This window comes from Chaetodon auriga, chromosome 19 (genome assembly GCF_051107435.1).
Source record: "Chaetodon auriga isolate fChaAug3 chromosome 19, fChaAug3.hap1, whole genome shotgun sequence".
Classification (NCBI taxonomy): domain Eukaryota; kingdom Metazoa; phylum Chordata; class Actinopteri; order Chaetodontiformes; family Chaetodontidae; genus Chaetodon; species Chaetodon auriga.
This window is the reverse complement of record NC_135092.1, coordinates 9,184,311-9,205,724: the sequence shown is the minus strand read 5'-3', so window position 1 is coordinate 9,205,724 and position 21,414 is coordinate 9,184,311. Positions and strand designations below refer to the sequence as shown.

The 21,414-nt window shown below is 41.0% G+C and overlaps 1 protein-coding gene across 1 annotated transcript in view; it reads right to left on the bottom strand.

The window, feature by feature from the left end:
- Positions 1-21,414, bottom strand: part of grin3a (glutamate receptor, ionotropic, N-methyl-D-aspartate 3A) — a 42,423-nt gene that overhangs the window by 4,505 nt on the left and 16,504 nt on the right. Inside the window, exons 3-9 of the mRNA XM_076758994.1 lie at positions 15,696-16,365; positions 14,292-14,675; positions 13,408-13,553; positions 10,441-10,556; positions 9,526-9,677; positions 5,437-5,598; positions 5,084-5,154 (exon numbers count right to left, since the gene is read on the bottom strand). Of these exons, the coding sequence (XP_076615109.1) occupies positions 5,084-5,154; positions 5,437-5,598; positions 9,526-9,677; positions 10,441-10,556; positions 13,408-13,553; positions 14,292-14,675; positions 15,696-16,365 (1,701 nt within the window). The remainder of the gene's footprint in view (positions 1-5,083; positions 5,155-5,436; positions 5,599-9,525; positions 9,678-10,440; positions 10,557-13,407; positions 13,554-14,291; positions 14,676-15,695; positions 16,366-21,414) is intronic.

Genomic DNA, 21,414 nt, shown 5'->3' with positions numbered 1-21,414 from the left:
TTATTATTGATATTTATATAAATTTTTTTTGTGGTCCACTGCTTTATTAAAATAGCATTATGTGGTGTTTTGGTGAGTCAGTGGATTGGTTGCCACATAAGGGCAACATCCCATGTTCTTATTCAAACAAAAAAAAAATAAGAAAAGTTGCATTTTAAAATTATATTTAGAAGTATGGCGGAGTAGTAAACAGATTGTGGATTTTAATAGCAGAGTTATGGTACCATGTAAACAAAACAACTTAAACAAAAACATTTTTTTATTACCATAAGCTAAAATTTAGAGTTCCTGAGAACACTCTGTGCTCCCTATCACTGAAAATGAGAACCCAGTATATAAAGCACCAATACAATATAATATACAAGTATACTGTATTCCCTGTCAACTCCAATGTTTCCTGCAGTCATTTCTGATGCCAGGCACTTAGGAAAAGAACAAAATTTGGTTTCCTCTCGCAAACAGAAACTTTTCACATCTATTGAACCAGATCGGCAAGCTCAAAAATAACCATGATTTCGTGAAAGGAGTATAGAAGAGAGATTCCCATCTTATACCTAACTGAAGAACTCTCTGAATCAGAAGGTATTTTCACCGATGATATAAAAAGTGACAAGAAGAATCTAATGAGATACTCCTGACATCAAAAGAGACCTTAATCTGAAGGATGAGACGTCAGAGTATAAGAAACATGAAAAGAATTTTATCTTAAAATCACATATACACCTTTTGACAAGAAGGCACCTGCGCTCACATCCTGGCTGCAATAACAGAGACTATTTTGCAATGTTATCGGATCTCTTAAGCCTTAAGTCTTAAGATAATCACCACAATTCTAGCATCTTTATAGGCAATACCTGTTGGTGTTAGTGTGCTAGAAGCACAGATGTTCTCCAACTAATTAGACTATATCACAGCAGCCAGATGTTTAAGGCAGGTCCCCGGTAGGCATTACGTCTAGATTGAAAACAATTGCTGGCTGAGCTTTTATGCCATTAGTGCTCAGTGAACACGGAAACATCAGGCCTTTAAATCACTGCCTAAAACTCACCCTCGCAGCTTGCTTTTGTGCTTTTATCTGTAAATAACTCCTCTTGACATGTTTTTACATTTGTGCTTCATCATTGAATATGCTTTTGTTTTTTATTCACTCATTTTGAAAGCACTTTGTGGCTGCTCTGAAAAGTGTGATGCAAATAAATATGAATCTTCTGATTAGCAGAGCCTCTAGCCGTTTCACCCCACTCAAAAACCCTCTTCCTCTGTTTTTTTTCCACCAAGCCTCTAACTTCATTTCCTCAGAATTTAGGAGTCCATGTGTTATTCCCATATGAGCTTCAGCTTTCATGATATGAAGGGGGATGATCATTGAGACAGCGCTCACTGGAAAATGTATAATCACTAACATTTCTTTTACCTGGTGGAGACTTAAAGAAATGATATCAAGGTCAGAAATGGAGCTGCGTGCAGATGTAAAACACGCTGAAAAACATATCATTCTTTTTTCTGCAATGTTAGGATGTCCTTCACATGGTCATTATATTCCAAAATGATGAAGAGGCATTTACCCTAAAATAAAGTCACTTCATACAAATGTATCTGCTTTGTGTGAGAAGATGTTGCATCTGAAAGAGGAATCACACATATTGCATAAGGTTTGAAATAAAAGAGCTGTAAAGCTGATTATTGTGTTCCTGTCTCTGACATCAGAGGGTGTCTCCATTTCTGCCTCAAAACAAATAAAGCTCTTTGTTTTACATTCTATATATGAAGAGGCCAGGAGTCTATACACAACCGCAAGTCAGCCTATTCTTTCCTCATCGATCACGCTGAGTTGATTTACTTTTCACAGCTGCTGACGGTATGTTACCCCCGGTCCTTTCCCCTCACACGAGCCAGAAAACTCCTCCTCATAGCATTTACAGTTCTCACTTGTCAGCTTTCAGAGATATCTGGGCTCATCTACTTCCAATTTGCAGACAGATTCCTGTCATTAAGATATTTCATATCCTTCACTTAGTAACTAAGTATTGAGTTGTTAGACAGAATTCAGTGCTATAACTATTCACAGCTTCTCTAAAATCATGGATGCTTTTCTATCTCAGGTCAACCAGTGCAGCTGGTGAAGAGAGGACAGCTCATGTTTACCTGCAGCTACATCTTTAGAATGGAATTAGAATGGCACATTTCACCAAAGACCAGTATTTCCCAACCCATCTGTCAGTGCAGATGTTGCGACCGGCGGTCACAACAAGACATAGGCACAGCTTGTAGCACAGTGAATAGGGAGGTTGTCCTTCATCAAGCAGGACACAGGTGCACCAGAAAGATATGCACCCTGCTGAAGTGTCCTTGAGCAAGATATTGAATCCCTCCCAGTTCTGGGGAGGCGCAGCTCTGCACAGTATTGAATGACCTCTTGACCACCCCGTGGAGAGGGAATGTGTTAATGTCAAATTTGGTCCTCTTATATTCAACCGTTATACAGTAGCTCTTATCGGTTGTGATTACACTCCTCTAAAATTGCGGTGATGGTGTGCTATACAAGAATTACACAGCATGAGAGAAACAGCGGAGCACATTCCTTGCCCAATTATTTCGACACTGCAGTTGCTCCAGTTGCCCAAAAATGTACAGTACAAGCTGTTTCCTAAACATCCCAGATATTGCCCGATGTACTGCTTTTGTTATCTTACATCGATAATGTGGTTCGAATGGCAAATGAAACATCAAAATACACAAAATTAAAGCCAACGTGAAAAAGTGAGCTGTTACACATACACATGATACCAAAGGCAATCAAGAAAATTAACTAAAAAACAGGAACAACCACTAAATTTCTTTAAAATTGAAGGGAAATTGATTGTAAATGATCTTGATTAATTCAGTTCTGACTGATTTTAGTGATAAGTATCAGTAATTAGAAACAATGGGAGCAATGGTCCGATCCCTTTTTCCATCAAAAAGAGTATAGCACTGAATTCTAACTGATATTTTTGATCCACTAAGTGACAATCTTATTTTAGCTAGATTTCACTTAAAGGTCTATTCTAGAGCTGCATGACTTAACACTGTGTTTGATACTTATTACAAGATCTTAATTGGACATTGGAGAGCATTTCAGGGTATAGACACTGCTCGTAATTCTCTCAGACAGACACTTCTCCGATGCCTTTGGGCTATTCTACATCCTTGTTAGCAGGGAAATGAAATATGTTATGGCTCCACCCTAAGTAGTCGTTTTAGGCCAATTAAATTTTTACCCATGTGCTCCATTTGGTTCCATAATGCCTTCTTTTTATTATGCCGATGGTACACAGGTGCACGTACAGCACTTCTCTGTAAGATGTACTACAGTGGCAGCACTGATGCTTGGAAGGTTTTCTGTGCATTTTCTTTGAGCTGGAGCCATTCAAAGCACAAAATCTCAGACACATAAAAGGGAAGCCAGACATTTCTGACACACAGGGTTTCTGCAGGACGCTGACAATATGACAGTAATAATTTCTGACTCTTAGACAGCGTGCAGGCATGATGTGGAAGAGCTTGATTGAATGAGCATAATTATGCAGCAGTAGGTAATCTATCCTCATTACCGCAGGCATCCCTCACATGGCCTGGGCTCCATAATTATTACTTACATTTAATCCCCACTTTGAGTGTCCCACCTGAGTGTCCCCTCCGTGTGTGGTGCTAAGTAGGGATCGACGTGAAATTGAGTCCTGCAGAATTTTTTCTAACAGAGAAAGATAAAATGGAACTCATTCGCTCAGCAGAAGCTTGGAGGTTGTTTTAATCTCCCCTTAGAAGCCTTAAAAAAAGAATGATAAATGTCCCACTTTGCTTGCCATACATCAGATATGCTTATCTGATAGCATCTGAAGAGGAAGCACCAATGTGACATTAAACATGGCAGTGGAAGCAGTGATCCAATGTGAATAAAAGGAGCTACACTGTGACACACACGCACACACACATTGTAGTGGCGTCAACGCGACTGTGAAGGTTTATGTAACTAATCTGGACCACGCAATGTTTGAAAAGACACTGAAACTGACCAAAAAGAAGCTCTTATGATTTACTAAATCTCCCTCTCTCACCCACTGTGCCAAACAATGCTCTGTGACGTCAGCAAGAGATTATTTCCCCACTTTCGCTTACTGATAATTAGCTTCCAACAGACTGGCCATTCTGTTTAGTTTCTGATTAAAAATGGGTCCCTCAACTGCCACTTGGATGTTAATTGATGTCACTTATTCGCAGCCTGATAATTTGGCCAATGGGCCGTTTAAGTTTGGAAAATTGGATTCCTGTTAGAAGTGCTTTTTTTTGGTGTGAATGAAGGTTACAACATATCTGAGATGTGTTCTGGTGATACCCCAGAATTCAGCATAGCCTCATTCTTAAAGTAATTTTCTTAGTTTTTGTGCAGTTTGTAATGTACTTATTTTATGGTATTTTAAGATTTAAAGTGGAAGGAGAATAAACTCCATTTGACGGAGGGTGCAGAAGCTTTTACAATTGGAGGAGGTGGACAAGTTGGCAGATAGATAAAAGTACAATGTGACAAAACAAACTGAAATGCCTCATCACATTTTCCAGATGGTCTTCCACCGTTTGACTGGTGCTCTTTAATTACATCCTCAGTGTGCCCTGTTCTTCTGCAACGGTTTAGTGGCACCTGACTGGAGGATTAGCGCCACCGACTGTTTCTCTCGATGAACCGCCTCCTAATGTTCACATTGAATGAGTGGACGGGATCACACGTGAACCTGCCTTTTTCCTGGAAAGAATCTCAGACTTTGTGCTACAGCTGGATGGAAACCTAGTTATTGTTGTGTGAGCATTATTTCAATCTCTAATTTTCAAGTGAAAACAAAATGTCCTAAATGAGTCATAAACAATCACAACACAACTGGACTCAGTTCACATACAGTTCAATCAGTTAGGGATGTCCTCGAATCAAATTTATGATTAAACACAATACATTAAGCATGAATATATTACAGTGATGTATTTGTTTAGTGGATTTATTTGATTGAACTGGAACTGCACTGAGCTCAGCCTTCAGTGACGGGCACAGTACCTCTTCTCAGGCTTGGTAACAGTCGGCAGTTTGTCATCAGTGAAGACTGAGTTGAGGGCCCGGTGTAATCTCTGGAAAACCAAGCAACACATTAGCTGTCACATGCTTAGTGTATGTATGTGTGTGTGTGTCTGTGATTATTCTGTTGTTTATTACATTTGTTATATATCACTGTCTTACCACATATGCACTCGGCTGCAAAGACTTCTGTGTTATGGTTACTTTCACTTAACTGTCAGCAAAATAATCAGAATGCCTCTATTGCTGATTTTAATGTGGTTCTTTGCCAGCTCATGACTGAAAAGATGCTTCACCGTGTTGCACATGTGCATGTTCGTGTGTGAGTTCAGTACCTGGCTCGTGTGCAGCCAGTATTTGAAGCGTGGCTCCTTGACCCTCGGGATCACCAGCTTGTACACAATGTGTTCTGCTATGGTGGTCAGCAGAGATAAGGCCACGCCCACACAGAGCATCACAAACAGACCGGAGAAATGCTTTATACCCATCTGCAGCGTCTGGAGAGACAAGGAGTGAGCGTGTGAGAGAGGTTACAGGCAGGGAAAAGAAAGCGAAGAGATAGGAGATGCAGAGGATAAGAGATCAGGGAGGCATAACTATTGCTTCTAATTGAGAGGTCGTCCTTGCAGGAATGCAATGTCAAATCTCAAGCTGGCTTGCTTAAGCTTAAACATTTATGTTTAATTAGTAATCAGACTCTTCATATTGAAATTCCCATAGTCTGTGTATATTACGCAAAGCCGCCTACATGCAATATGCATCATTCTGTACAATGTATGTACTTTAAGCTCAGTGACTTCACTTTCTTATGTCGCTATTTGCAATTTTGTGTGTTCTGTGCTTTATGTTGTTATTATTATGAAAAAAATTAATTGGGGGCGGTAGTAAAACTGCATGTCCTCAAGCAGATGTTTGTTTTCAGCTGTAGGCGTGGCAGACGCTTTTGGCTGGTTTATGCGAAATTGTTCCTCCAGCTAACACTTTAATGATAAAACTTGTGTGACTGTGTTATTATTTTCTTTTCTGCCATTATTACCCATGAAATGCGCCAGCCCACTGATGCATTCGCCACAGTCAGAAGTTCCCACACTGTCTCTATTACGGCAACTTTGGCTGACCTCCCAGGAGTCATCGGTTCCCATTGTTTTCAAAATTCCATTAAAAACGGCTCGCACAGACAAAACGCTGCGCGGACAAACCTAATGCATCATGTATTTTTGTTTTTCCATAACTTGACTTTAGAACACTGCAATCGCTGCAGCCGCGCTTGTACAAGCTTTCCACAAAAAATGAGTGTGAGGAAACTCAGGTGCGCTTCACTCCTAGAAGTAAAGAACAGCATGAAGCAGTGGGAAAAAGTGATAACAGTCTCCAAACTGAATAATTAACCAAATTACAAAGTCACTAAAGTAAAAACTGCAATGCCTGTGTGCAGTACTGAATTCAGCATTGTCTTTTTTAAGAGATTTCTGGAGATCTGAAATAAGATATCGCCTCTCCATTGTTACATCTCATGGAATAAAACAGCATGTGTTTCATTTAAAATCACTGTGAGATTTTGACTGTTTTCTAATTCTCCTGGGAAAAACCCTCCAGATTGTCTCACTATGGGACATCACACGTCTCCCTAAGACTGAGATTTTCTTCCCCTCATGTCTTTATTTTGTCACTGTGGAGAAACCTCTCAGAAACATATCATGAATCCAAGAGTGTAGCCATTAACTACTGTGACATCATGTTTCTGAACGGAGCACCTGTTGCCGTTCCTGCAGACGTACATTCCCATATGAATCCTTTTACTGATGAGTATGGAACAGCTTGCGATACAGCTGCGGCTGCAATGATTGCATTATAAAGTCATGTTAGGAAAAAAAAATACATGATGGATTAAATTCGTCATTGCAGTATTGTGACTTAGTGAGCTAGCTGTAATGAAATTTTCGAGAGTGGGTGCTGGTGATTCCCGGGAAGTTGGGCAATACAGACAGCAGTAGCATCTTGCCGCAGGGGACAGTATTTCAAACTTTGTGGGAATTTGGAGATTTAAAGATAAAATTATACAATGATATTATCCTTTAAGTGTAAGACAAGCTTACTGAGCATACATGACATTAATCTAATCTAATGCTTAGCTCCAGTGCGTAAAGCAGAGTAAGTTATTGTGCATCAGACCACTCCAACATTCTTCACAATTATGGCTGTTCTTTGGATCAGCACTTTTAAGCACATATTCTCCTAATTTTTGGCAACACACGCACTTCCTGTCTCTTCTCACTGAATGCAACCATATAGAACAATCATTTCTCATAGTGATGCTATAATTCACAACTTCGCTTCTGTGTTTTTTGTCTCCTTCGGTTCACAACACTCATTGATTAATTGCATAAATTTGCTGCAAAAATCCATGAATAACTTCAATAAAGCACATAACACTCATAATCTTCTTCCCTTTGATCACAATTTATTTCTTGGTAATGTTAAGTTTGGCCCCCTTAATGTTAGGTAATTGAATAATATGTCATTTATTGGTATTGATTTTATTACTTCAAATGGGATCAGCTTCTTTGGGGTGACAGAGAGCTGGCCGAATGCCAGAGAGTTTGGCTGCCTCGCTGAAGCCAATCCATCAGATTTTTCATCTTTTCAGAATGCCAGGCTTGCTGCTGGTGGTGTAGCAGTCATTCATCGGAATAAAAGATTGCTTAAAAAAAAAAAAAAAAAAAATGCTGAGTAGGACTAAACTGAGCCAGCCTAGTCAGTAATTCATATTGCTTATATCACATGAATTTCCTGCTGATGTTGTCCAGTGTTCATTTTGGCAGCACACTGTAACTGTGCCAAAACATGCTACTTTTGTTTAGACTTCCTGGGTGACGATGAAGCTTTGTGTGCAAGTGAGCATTTGAAGGTTTAAAGGAGGTTATGTTGATTTAATGAAACGATTCATGCTTTATATGACTTATTTTACAATATAATCGATGATATGAGAAGCTAAAGTGTGCACATGAGCATCATCATCCTGTAATTTCTGCATGGTTGCTGTATGAAAAGTTAAACGACACAGAGGTGCAGCCAAATACTGGTCAAGCAGCTTGCTCTGCCGTCAGCACAGGCAGGTGGAGGCATGATACTGCAAAATGAAATGTCCCTGGAGCAATTTAAATGTCTGCAGTGGTAGATAGCATCTGTAACACGTCTAGCTGTTACACGGCGGAAAATGGTTCACTTCAGTGACACTGACTCTGCTGCACCGCCATGTACTGCTCCTGCCACTCAGATGAGACTCATAAAATGGTAATTTCCATTTATGTATTAGATATTGCTGTCATTCAAAGGCACACACCAGGAGTGCTCCTTAATTAGACATCATAATGAGCAACCAGCAGAGGTTATATGCCTTTGAAAACAGAAATGTCACGATGTAGCTGGGAAAAATAAATAATATAAAAGGAAAGTGCATAACAGGAAGGAGATGCAGCAGAGGCGGGACATGAATCCCTTTTTGAAGACGTGAGTCTTTTATGCATGCTTGGTAATAGGGGTGTGCAGTCCGCGCTGAGCTAGGAGCCACTTTTGGGGATTCCGGAGTCACAGCTGGGTGGAGAGACGGCCAGGCTGCTAAGAGAGCTAAGTGCTCGGTAATAGCAGAACAGCATGGACCACGGGGCCTGCGCCGCTTAAGACTGAAGTTATGGGACACAGCTTGGTTAGCAGCGGGACGGTCAGAGGCCGGGGTCTGAATTAGTCAGGAGCAATTATTGTACGAGGAGGTGGTGGAGGCAGTGCAGCGAGAGGACAGCCAGAAAAATGATGAAGGCAGAGTCCTTGGTCAGGATGCCTTTAACAGGCTTTGTAAAAAAAAAAAAAAAAAAAAATCCACATCCAGGAAAGCTACTTCTATACAATACAAACATAAAAGTGATCTCCTTATAAAGTTGTGGCAAACATGTTAGCAAACAGTTGCCTATTTAGTGAAGGCTGAGCAACAGTAGCATTCATTACACGTCATGTGTCTGGCTGTCTAATAAATAGTGCCAGCAGTCATTCTCACTTTGCTCTCCACTTACTCCTTGGGGAAATATCTGGCTTTTTAGCTGCTGCATGCTCCACAATGTTCACCAGGTAGTCATTAACTTAGTTTGTAAGCTGCTTGTTCTCTGAAAACAGCTGTCTGCAGCAAATAACAAATACTTTTCACGTAACAAATAGCTGTTTGATCCATTGTTACATAAAAATATTGATTAGTGGGTTTTTTCTTTGTCTTTGGGATGCATAGTGGGCAGGAACTAGACATGGCGCCAGCTGAAACACCCCTTAAAAAACAACCTTAGGTGGTGATCAGAACATGCAATAGGTTACTTAACTATCTCCATCATACAAAAACAATACATTTGCTGTTGTTGTATATAACAGGTTGCTCCTACCTCAGTCACAGCAAAGCTGCGCTTCCCGCAGGGCACAACTTTGTACCATTTGTCATGCAGCGTGTCCATGAAGCCATCTGACTTGTACTGACTAACAAGCTCTGAGATGTTGGAGGTGAGTGGCGAGTTCTGAGGGAGGCCAATCCCGTAGCCTGCCAGTGGAGATACACAGTACAGACTCATTATTCCTCTGTCACAACAAGCAAAATCATTTTCACCTCTCCTCCATGTACTGCCATTATATTCCTTCTGTGCTTTATGGCTGTGCGCAAGAATGAGAAAAATAACCGCTGAGCTTAAAGAAGGGAGTCTTGGCAAATGCTGCCGGTGCTTATCAGAGAGCACCATTGTCACCCTAAAACAAAGCAGGTACTTGACATTGAAGTAAATGACGGAATTTCTTCGCATGCCAGGAAAGTGTGACAAATTCAGCAGTAGCCAATTACAGAAGTACCTTGCCTTGGTAGGAAGTACACAGATTGATTTGTATTGTATCCTGAAGGCTTAAGGGTGCATTAAGTAATTAACAACAACACAGGAATCTGGGACTACGGTGGCCTGTAATGGAAGCATCCACCATGGGAACATTTTCACAGTGGGAGGAAGAAGCTTGCTAAATGGACCAGAGATTAACAGTAGACAGAAGAGAATCTAAGATCTTGAAAGCAAGAAGATTAACTGCTGTGCAAGTGTTAAATGACTGATATTGTTAAATTTAGGGTTGTCCTAAAAAATGCTTATGGTCAGTTACTCTGCAGTCGTGTCATCTCTTAAAATCGAGTGGTAATTAAAATTAGTCAACAAATCCACTGAGATGGAAAAGCCTTGCACACATACCTATATATAAATATATCATGGAGCATTTCGTGTCCTAAATAAGCAGGTAATTTGTTATATAATTAGCTTTCATGTTACCTTCTATAGCAAAGGGTTTTCCGACTGTAAGTGTTTTACAGTCTGCATCTATGGAGACCTCATAGTCCAGCAGAGCTTTGTCCATGATGAATGCATCCAGCCTCTGAGGGTCGGCCCTGTAAACACACAGCAAGCGGGTAGACTGAGGGTGGGATGTGATGGTGAGAGTTCAGCTTTCATACTTACTGAGCTATACAGCATTCATCGAACACATGCTATGCTAATTAAACATTTCAACGCACACACACTTTTTCAAGGACTCCTTAAGCTAAAAAATAAACAGTGTTTCGAGAATCGGGTCAATCATTGTATGATTCCACAAAATATATGGCGCTTGGCAGAGTGTTGACTTGAATTGTGATTTACAGTTTCATGACAATTTGATCAGTGGCATTTGAAACGGTTGCTCTCCCAGATTCACTGTGTTGGCAAACAGACCCATAAGCACTAACAGAATTCTTCGGGGAACCAACCTCACACACCCGCAAACATTTCAAAGTAACCCTCTGCATTTCACATGAAAAATTAACCTTTAACACCTTCTAAGACATAAAGTTAAATGAACCTTACTTTGTCATCTCACTCCTGGGCTGCTGCTCTGAGTCTTATTTTCTCAGTTTTTTTGTCCTCGTGTCACACCTCTGACCTTACAGAGTGAGTGTAAAGAATAAGACGAGTTTGATTTGGTCTGCTTTGCTAGCTCATAGATGTAAAATTCTATGCTGTATGCTTTCAGTTCATTTTGGCATTTGTATGTTTTCTGTCTGAGATTTGAAACAAATGAGATCCAATAAATTATAAAGCGCCAAATCAACACACACGCTGTAGACATACTTTACACAACAATAAGAGATGAAAAACTGAGAGTAAAAAAAGCATGGGAGAATGAATTGGTTTGTTTTGTACTTGCAGGTATTTCACGGAGCCTTTCAGAGGGCAGTTTACCGCAATCACTGAAAACGGGATGTAAATGATTCAACAAGCTTCTCTCATCCTTCTGCTTTGTCTGAACTGCATATTTCTCAGGCCAGTCTTGCCTGTGGTTTTCCACCACTTTCACTGGCCACATGCCAATAAAATTACTGCGTGCCAGTTTCTGCCAATTTACTCGCATTCCTCACTCCAAGCCTGTTACGCAGAGGTGAGATATTAAATCACAGCGCTCTCAGTGAGCCTTTTGCAAATCAACTCAAAATGTCTTTACTGACAGCCAAATCCTACAGGGATACAAATTCTACAAAGCCTTTTTCAAGATATTCTCTGTATTTTTTGCTTGTTATCAAGGACAGTGTTTGAAATCCTCCGCTATCTTCCACACTCAAGCTGGCTGTTCATTATTACGGGCTGAATTAAGTTGCAGCTTATGTCCTCGGTCTCTCCACCACAGTATGCTACCGATGTTATATATTTCATGACCAGTGTACTACCTTGACATCAACCAATTATTGAACCAAATTCCTTCAAATACAATGCTGCCTTTCTGCATCATCTTCCTGCAGTAAAGTAGGTGAGTCATGTTTTGGAAAACGGCATTAGTTACAGGACAACTTTCTCTGAGGCTGATCAGGGAAAAGTCTTCACATCATGCAGTAAGGCCTGTTAGCACCCAGGTTAAAAATCCTCTCCAGCAAGTAGTTCTATTTCAGGTAAGAGCTTGTGTAAATTGAGACTGTATTACGGCATATACAAGCATTTGCACCACTTAAACAAGCAAGCCAAAATAGTACAAGACCGTCGTCTGATGGCTGATTGTGCTCCAGTCAGAGCACTTTCTCAAAATGCTCTAATTATACAGCAGGCAGGCAGCAGTTAGTAGCTGTTGTTTCAATGGCTGTGGTGAGACATGTTCATTAAGATGAAAGACCAGGGCAGAAACAGCACTGATAAAAACACACGTAGTGGGAATGGATGAGAAATGTGACAACTGCAAACAGACCTCGAAATGTCACTAAGTTTCCACATGCAATGGTGTTATAGCCGTCAGGGTGCACAGATGGAATTTTGAACTTATCATAGTAAAAGAAATACTTGACCATGATCCAAAGTAAAATCCAAAATGACATCTGAAGAAAATTGATAATCTAAACACTCCCAGTGAATTTACAATGCCTTTGTTCCATGTTCCAATCAAAGCTGTACCAAAATCATTGCAGGCTTTGTTCCCTTCAATCTATGCAACACTTGTTCTACCCATAAATGTAACCATTGCAATCCCCTGATCCAGCTTTGTTTGGACCAGTTCACGAATGTTGAGCTTAATCTCCTCATGGGGCTTCTCCTGTCAATGCAGTAAGTAGCAGATGTATTATAATATAACATGAGAGTTAAGTGTCTAATGCACATGTTGTTTTTTTTTTTACGCTGATATAACTGATAACTAATGCCTGGTGCCTTGTAGTAAACCCCGAGCACCCGAATGTTCAAAGTTGCACACTTGGGATGCTGTCTTGTTCCCCATTTGTAATTTTCTAAAGATGACATTTTTCCTTGAACCCTCTAATCAGCATTTTACAAGCTCAGTAAGAAAAAAAAAATCTTGTTTCATCCATTGAAATTGTGTCCTACGCAGACTAGGCCTGCATTCCAGCTGCCTTTTCTCACTATATTCTGCTTTGCTCCACAGGGATGCTGGTTGAATGTTGAAGCAGCTTAGGATGACAGCAATGGCAGGGTAAGGAGGAGGGTGAGATCTGAATGCAAACAGGCAGGCTTGGTGGGGAATGACAGCAAATTTTTTTCTTCAAATTTTGTCTTTCCTTGGACACGCAACTCACATTTTGTTCAAAAGATGATAAAGCTTCTTTCATTCCATTGAGAGAAGTTGATTTTCAGGGAGTGATGACAGCAAGTTATTGAATATTAGAGGGCAGATGACAGTGGAACCAGGTTCAGCGATGACACTGCACGATTTATTGTGCTTGAATGTATATGTGTGTGGAGTGTACAGCATGTATAACATTGTCTTACTTGAGATGATGTATGCCATCCGGTGTTGCTGGGACATTGTATCTCCTCATGTACTCGTGCATCTCAGGGAAACTCTTCTTGACGTAGTCCTCTGCGCTGCTTTCTCTCACTGTGGCAAATCGGAATCCCTGAGAGGGATGGTGCAACTGCAGGAAAGAAATAAACCCCTTAAAATACCTCCAAAAAGCATTAATATTGATTAATATTGACATTTTTTATTTTAGCCTGTCATTCCTCTGCTCATCAGTGGGAGTTTTTAAAAATTCTCAAATGCAGGAGGAAAGTTCTTCTAAAACTTTATACTGATTTACTTTTCTTTTCTTTTTTCTGGAACCAAATCTCAATATCCCTGCAGTTTTGTGATTCAGAGAGTTGGTGAGTTGACAAAAAGCATTAATTACCTTAGCCCTATTGCCCTTACAAAGGTGGTTTAATTAAAGAATATCTTTGCTGACTTAAAGTTTAAAAGGCTGTACTCTTCGCAAGAATAGCTCTTCTAAAATTTAGAAAAGATGCCTAACCTCGTGGTCTGCAGTTTGTCAAGTGAATATCAGGGAGACTTTCAGTGAGAAATTAAAGAGCCTGTAAGTCTCCATGAACTCGAGAAAAACGGAGCGATCATGTTTGCAAAGACAGACAAAAATAAACAACAATGTACCAGAAATACATGAACAAACAAATGAAACCTAGTCGATTTCAAAACCACATTTCTAAATGAAAGGACGTCTCACATCTGAGAACCAAGATTTCAGTATTATAAAGCAAATTGATGGAAAACATGTAAAGAAAATGTATGTACTCAACACCGTTCTACTGTTCATAGAAAACAGTGTATTAATGTAGGATCTTGTCACTCAGTTTTCAGGACCTTCTGACTTATGTACCTTTGGGTCATGTATCCCTGACAGTTGTTCATAGGTCTTCTCCCCCACCATGACAGCAGCTAGATTAGCAGTGTAGGTGGACAGACAGAACAGACAGAAGATGGCCCAGAGGTTCATCAGCAGACGGCCGGTCCAGCACTTTGGCGGCTTGATGGCCACTGTTCTCCCAAAGAGAATAGCATAGCACACGTTCAGCGCTGAGGAGAAGGAGAACACCCGGTCGCGGTTGCGTCCACGTGGCGTCATGCCAAAGGGGCTGTGCCACTCATACAAGGTGAGGAAGATAGCGGTGACATGGAGGGAGACGAAGATGCCGAGCCACATGGACCAGTGGAGAGGCCACATGAAGGCACCAATGGGTGCAGCTGTGTCGCGGGTACGGACCTGCGCAAGGGGAGGGAAATTTCTGTAACTGATATTATCAAAGTTAGAAATTCATGTCATTTTCACATTTTTTTTAATTGTTACAGGTTGCTCATGTGTAGAATAAACGCCAAAAAATGATTGTCTGAAAGCAAACTTTCTAATATATCGTGGCGATTTTTAGGGTTAGGACCGGAAAATCAAAAACAAGTGTGGATTGGATTTGGAAATATCATATCTGTTATATACAGTGCTATCTTTTTGTTGTTTTATGTGCCACAGCTGTTTCAGTATCAGGTTAAAATATTTGGTTATTTGCTCATCAGAAATTCAGCAAAGGATTATACAGTCCATAGGCTTATTTCACCAATTTGAGCTAGGAACTGAAACAGGATCAGGAGTCTCACAAAAAGTCACGGAAGCAAGATGGGATACTGTAATTAGAGAAAACAGTTCACACAAGGAAGCCACAAATTCACCAGCTTAGCATTAATTGGACAAAAATGCGCTTCATAATCCCAACGGAGTAGTGCGTGATCAAATTCAAATCTGCTGGTAGAGGAGCTGCTTGTGACAGTGTTGTTTGGGAGAGTGATAGTTACAGTGAAATGGGAAAAAAACAAAAAACATAGATAATGGAAGAGACATCCTTAGTAAATAAAGCAGGGTTTCTCCCTCTATAGTGGCATGTTGAGAGGAAGAGACTGATTACCATCACTATGCCTGTCAGCCAGTGAGACTGTGTATAGTAATTGTAGTAATAAGGTTACCCCACAAAGCTGTATGCTCACCAGTCTAGCCCCATATGAGGATTTGCATTAGAATCTAATAAGGTAGGCCTTGCAGTACGAAAGTGCTGCCATATTAATAGCAACCACCAGCATACCAAGCAAGGCAGTTAAGGTGAGGTCATTGACAGAAAAAGGAGAAGGAAGCACCATAGAGTAGCAGAGGTGAGATATATAACAAGAAAGAAAGAAAAATCAGCATAAAATGTGGAAGAAAGATGCGTAAGAGAACCAGAGAACAAGAAGTACTGACCAGAATTCCCAGGCTGGTGGAGAAAAAGGGTGAGGTGAAGTCAATGACTTGGCTTCTGGCTGAATTGATGCTAAATGATGTGACTGCCAGGTGGGCAGCGCCGCTGAGCAGATCACCCACCAATCCTGTCCAGCGACCATTCTTGAACCCCCCATACTTCCCATCGCCTACAATATAGAGGTCGAAAGTGAAGCCCATGTCTTCTGCCAGCTTCTCCAGCAGGTCGATGCAGTACCCATAGCAACACTTCTTATAGTCTGTGGGAACAGATGCGTTGGGTACTGCAAGGTTCTGGAAAAGTCTTTTCAGAACCGAAGATTCGTTGGTGAGCGGGTCGAGGCACAGCTGGCCCGCGGGACACAACCCATCCCCGTCTACCTCACGGGTAAATACAAAGGGGTGCTCCACCAGGGTCACCACCCGCATGTGCAGCCGTGTGGATCGGCGCCAGTCACCTCCGCCCCCAGAACCCTGATGGCTTGGCCAGGCCCCCTGGTCCATCAGAACATTCCCCCTGCGCCAGCGTCCCAGGCGGGTCCAGGTTGGCTGGCCTAGAGGGTCCAGCTGGAGGGACCAGATGTAGTGATGGGCCTCTGAGATGACATTCTGGCTAAGAGTGTCTCTGGATATAAAACCGCTCTGGCCCTCAAATGATGTGTTGGACAGAAATCTGAGGGGAATGCGGGGAAAGAGAAGAAAGAAATAACACAGGGAAAAGGGGAGATAGGGGGAGGGGAGGGAAGAGGATGAGAGGGAAAGAGGTTTGAAGAAAAATTACAGTAGGAAAGAGCACGTTTGGTCTTTTGGTAATTAGACTTTATTTATACACAGTAGATTTTGGTTGTCTCTGTCCTTACAGATGTGTCTCTGGAAACAAATGAAACAAACTGTGGACAATAGTTTAACACATCCAGGAGTAAGTTGAAACCGGGGCCAAGATTTTAGCATTGGTTCTATACGTATGTACCCTTGCAGACTTTACATGGTGAGACTGGGTTTAAATATTTCAGTACCATGGAGAGAGCACAGTGAAAACTGTTTATCTCTGTTGCCTACTACTGGTGCTCTATGCTAACACATAGAGCTAATGTTTAGTTTCACACAATAAATGCACTATTAAGTGGTCAACTGAGAAAGAGCCTAACAAGTTTGAAAGGACTCTCTTCTCAAACTGAAGTGGATTTGAGCAGTCCTCCAACCCTTTGCCACAATTCACTACGGAAAGAAAATGTGTTTGACCAGTGTCATAAATAACTGCATACTGATCTTTAACAAACCGCACATTGTGATATGTTCCATCATTGTGGTGGTAGCTGGACAGAAATGTCCAGTACTTGAGCAGATAGCATGCACTTAGTTAAGGTTAAAGTTAAGAATGTGGTGGCCTGTTGGAAGCACTTGTAACTGGGAACCGAACAGCAGTCCCTCTTGTCAAAGCCACATGCTTTGGTGCCTCATCGATCCACCCCCGCCTGCTCCCTGACCGGTTCTGCTGCGACAACATCACGCTACACTACTTCTGACTTCTGTACATGTAGGAATAGGTCAACACCACGAATGCGACCTCATCAAAGAGGAACAGTTATCACAAGTTAAAACGACCCAACAGAGATCACAGGACGGTTTGCATGTATATCTTCTTTATGCATGATGAAAGCCAAACCTCTCTGTCTCTCTCTCAAAAAACATGCATGCGTGGAACATAATTCAAATCATAGAATCAAAATAACTGCAAGACACACTGCTGCTAGAGAAGTTTTCAGCTGGCTTGCTTTTTTAGTTGTTTGCCTTACCTTTTCCAAATGCTTTAGGATTTGTATAGCTGTGGTTTGCAGGCTTAAATGTACGATTATATTTTACCCTTGGTTAATTTATATATATATAAAAAATACATATATATACTGTATATAATCCCAATTTAATGGTGTAACATCAGCACCAGAGAGGTGTATTATCTTGGTGGCCTCAGTGGCTGTCTAGTGTGTGTGTGTGTGTGTGTGTGTGTGTGTGTGTGTGACAGGATAAGTCAGACCACGGTCCAGTAATCACGCCTCTCTCTCACTCAGCCATGCTACTGGCTGTCTGAGAGTGTCAGATACCAGAGCAGACGCAGACACTCACACCCACACAACGAAAAAAAACCCACACACTCGTCCACTGGAATGGATACGTTTGGATTTGAGAAAGAATGCAGGCGTCCATTCTGTGCAAGGAGATGCACACCTCTTCCATTTGCCTTCAGGAGGTAATGATGTAAATGATGTGACCTTTTCCAAAATATCTCTTTCTTGTCACCTTGCTCACTGGAAAATTCCCCTTTCCACCACCTTGTCTGCTCTCCAACATCTTTAACTGGCGTTAACTCAGCCTGACAGCTCAACTAGTCCGTCTGAAGGTCAGTGTCTTCACTGCAGCTTGTAGATTTTAAAGCTACCTGCAGAGTGTGTCTTTTTCTGCATTATACACAGTGGAGGTGACGTGCTCTTGCACTTCCCTGACAGTGCAGACGGTGTTGCGTGCTAAAAGTGAAATGTCACATTTAAACAAAAGGTCACATATTAACAGTTCAAATGTAGTGTCAAGTCAAGACATCAATAGCATGCTAGTGTGTTTCATTGTTGGAAGTTACAGACAGTTTCAGGCTGATACCAGCAGGGCTCTTCAGCAGAGTGGAGTTGTACAAGTGAGTTTTTCATGATTTTGCCTGCAGTGGAAAGTTGCTTCTTGGAAAGTCGGATGTGCTCTTTTTCATTCAAAGGTCACTTCAACATTGTTCGAGCCCACTAGTGTAACAAACATGACATGCTACAACAAACATGGATGATAATGTCCAGGTTGAACAGGCATAGTCAGTGCTGTTTGTTTTCCCATGCAACTCTTTGTAAGGGATTTGTTGGGCCGTTTTCTCTCATGCATGAACAGGAAGCAGGCGGGGAGCAGTAAATAGAAAACAGCCACAGTGGACAGACTACACTGGCTGTGGAGCAGGCATTGCTGTGGCTCCACACACATAATCATAACTCCAGGGTACTCATTACAACTGGGCTTGATCCTGATTGGCTCCACTCATGAATGGACTTATTGCCTTCCTCTAATCTGACCAGTTTGCAGTGGCTGACCTGACACACCCACAAGACTGCTGTGATGAGTTCAGATGTTTGTGATGGTCGAGAAACAAGAACACACACACTGCATTACCTTTACAGTCTGGGGGAAGAGGAAGTGGCAACGAGGATGCCATTTTCCAGTATTTATTCATTTGCAGCGGTGGACTGTAACTAAGTACTTTTACACAAGTAAGTACAACTTTATGGTACTTTATACTTCTTCTTCCCAAAAATTCAGAGGGAAGTAGTGTATCTTTAATCCACATTATTTTGCAGTTATAGTTACTAATTACTGGAGGCATTAAATATTTCACCTTATTAATTAGGACAATATAACTAAGCAACATAAATACTGTTAGATTAAACTATCCAAAAGTTTTTCTGCATGGTACTTTAAGTACATTTACAATTAAGACTTAGGTACTTGTGTATAAGTACAGGACTATTATTTTGTTGTATTTTACTTTGGTTAAGGTCTGAATGCTTCCTCCACCACTGATTATTTCACAGTAACATACACAAAATTGAGTTTTGAAGTGTTTTTCAAAGAGTGTGAATGTGTTTGTTCTCTTGACAATTCCCACCGTAGCTTTTTTTCCTCTTTGCTATGAAGGTACCGGTAAAAAGATTTTAGGTTTTTCATCTTCAAGTTTGTTTAATGTAATTGCTTAAAATCTAAATGTAATGTCTGATACGGTGATATGCATCCTCTTTTAAATAAACTCTTAACCCAGGATACCCGATCACACAAAGCACAACTGTGACAAAACTTGGAAAGCTGGTTCAGAGAAGCTTGAACGACAAAGGGAAGCTAGCAGTGCAAGAACGGGTGACTGTTGGACACATCGGGTCTTTGCAGGGTCAAACGAGACTTTGACCTCCTCCACACAGTGAACTGCTACAGCACCTTGTATGCTCTAAATGAATACTATGCTTTAACTTTTTATACAATGTGACATGAGTCATTTCCACACGGTGAAATGAAAAGGAAAAAGGATGGCATTTGAAGCAGACGACTCTCAATGGTATTTTAAGCTGATGAGTGACGTCGGCGTGAATCACCTCTATTACACAGGGACACTAACTCAATGTCATGTCTGCCTCGTGTTCCCTCCCTCATGAATCACCTAAACAAGCTTTTGAGCATAATATCAAGCTGCGTCTGTGTTCACATCACTAGCCAAACTAGAAAGCGGAGTGAGCAAGTAAGGCAAGCTGAATGAAAAGAGCAGGGAGTGGACTTACATTTTCACATCTTACATGACTTGCAAAATATTAGTCAACAACATTAAACATGTTGTTTTTCAGTTAGCATCAAAACATCTTGTTCTTGACATCAAATGATAGAGACATAAGCAAAAACCGCTGCCTTTTCAGCAGCATTAGAGCGTCTGCCAAGAGCATCTCTCCTTGTTAAACCAATCCCTCCCGGAACGGAAAGTGTTTTACTTGCATTGGTTCAGGCAATGCAACCCTCAAAGGGGGCATTTATTACAAAGCATTTTCTATCTTTATAGCACAGCTGGCTGGCACATCAGGGTACTATAGTCGGCTTTGGTGGGCAAAATGATTTTTATCAAGAAGGGTCGTCTCTGTTGGGGAAAAAATGAATAAGATAAGCTGCTGAAGTTTGTCCTGTCTGTATCTTATCTGTCAATGCAGGACTTTTGCCCCCTGTAGTTTATCTGTATCTACATCTCTTGGGGTTATTTACAGTATTTATGTGAAATGTCTCTCTCTCTCTCTCTGTGTTTTCTGCTCTGTCGTTCTCATTCTTTTTCCGCACCCTACTTTTCTTCTCCCCAGCTTCCACCTATCCAGTAACTCTCCTCCCTCAGCTTTTCAGTCTAGTGGGCAAACCTTATCAGTCCCTCTCAGAGGTTTATACACACTATAAATACAGACACTTTGGAACAGCATGCGCCGTGTTGTTCCATACCCTTTTAATAGAAGGAGCATAAGTATACCATACACATATCAAGTGTAATACCTGCACTGACTCCTTACTAATGGGCTAATAGGATCTTTGATAAAAGGTTGATATTTACACTTTTTACATTATCTAGAATGGATTTTACACTTTTGGGGGTGTACTGACAAAGGCATAGGAGAATTATTTTTTTTAACGTACTAATGTACAAATGTCTAGCAAAAGCAACTTATACACTGAAGTTAAAAAATATATATATTTACAAATGAATGCAATCACTGTGAAACAAAGGCTCTATAGAAAGTTATTGCTCACTAAATCCCTCAAACAAAGATTTTTCCAATTATAACTTAGCAACCATATCAAGGCTCGTCAGGCCTGTCAAACTTTGGATTTGTCGTGGCTACATTCTGAAGCGGTGTGCATTGGGCTGAAGTAAGAGTAATGCAGAGTTTGCATGGTGGTGTCTTTTTTCCTCCATCTCCAAAACCAAAAAAACAAGAGCAAAAGAGTGAGGAATGGATTAAACGGTGGTTATCCAATGTAAGCTGCAAACATTAAATGCAAATGAGCTAGATGTGTTCATACCTACTACACTGTGTCTACATTACATTAAAAAAGCCCCCCATCAAGACTAGCACATAGCATATTCACTGTCCTGGTCCTGAATGGCACGATTGTG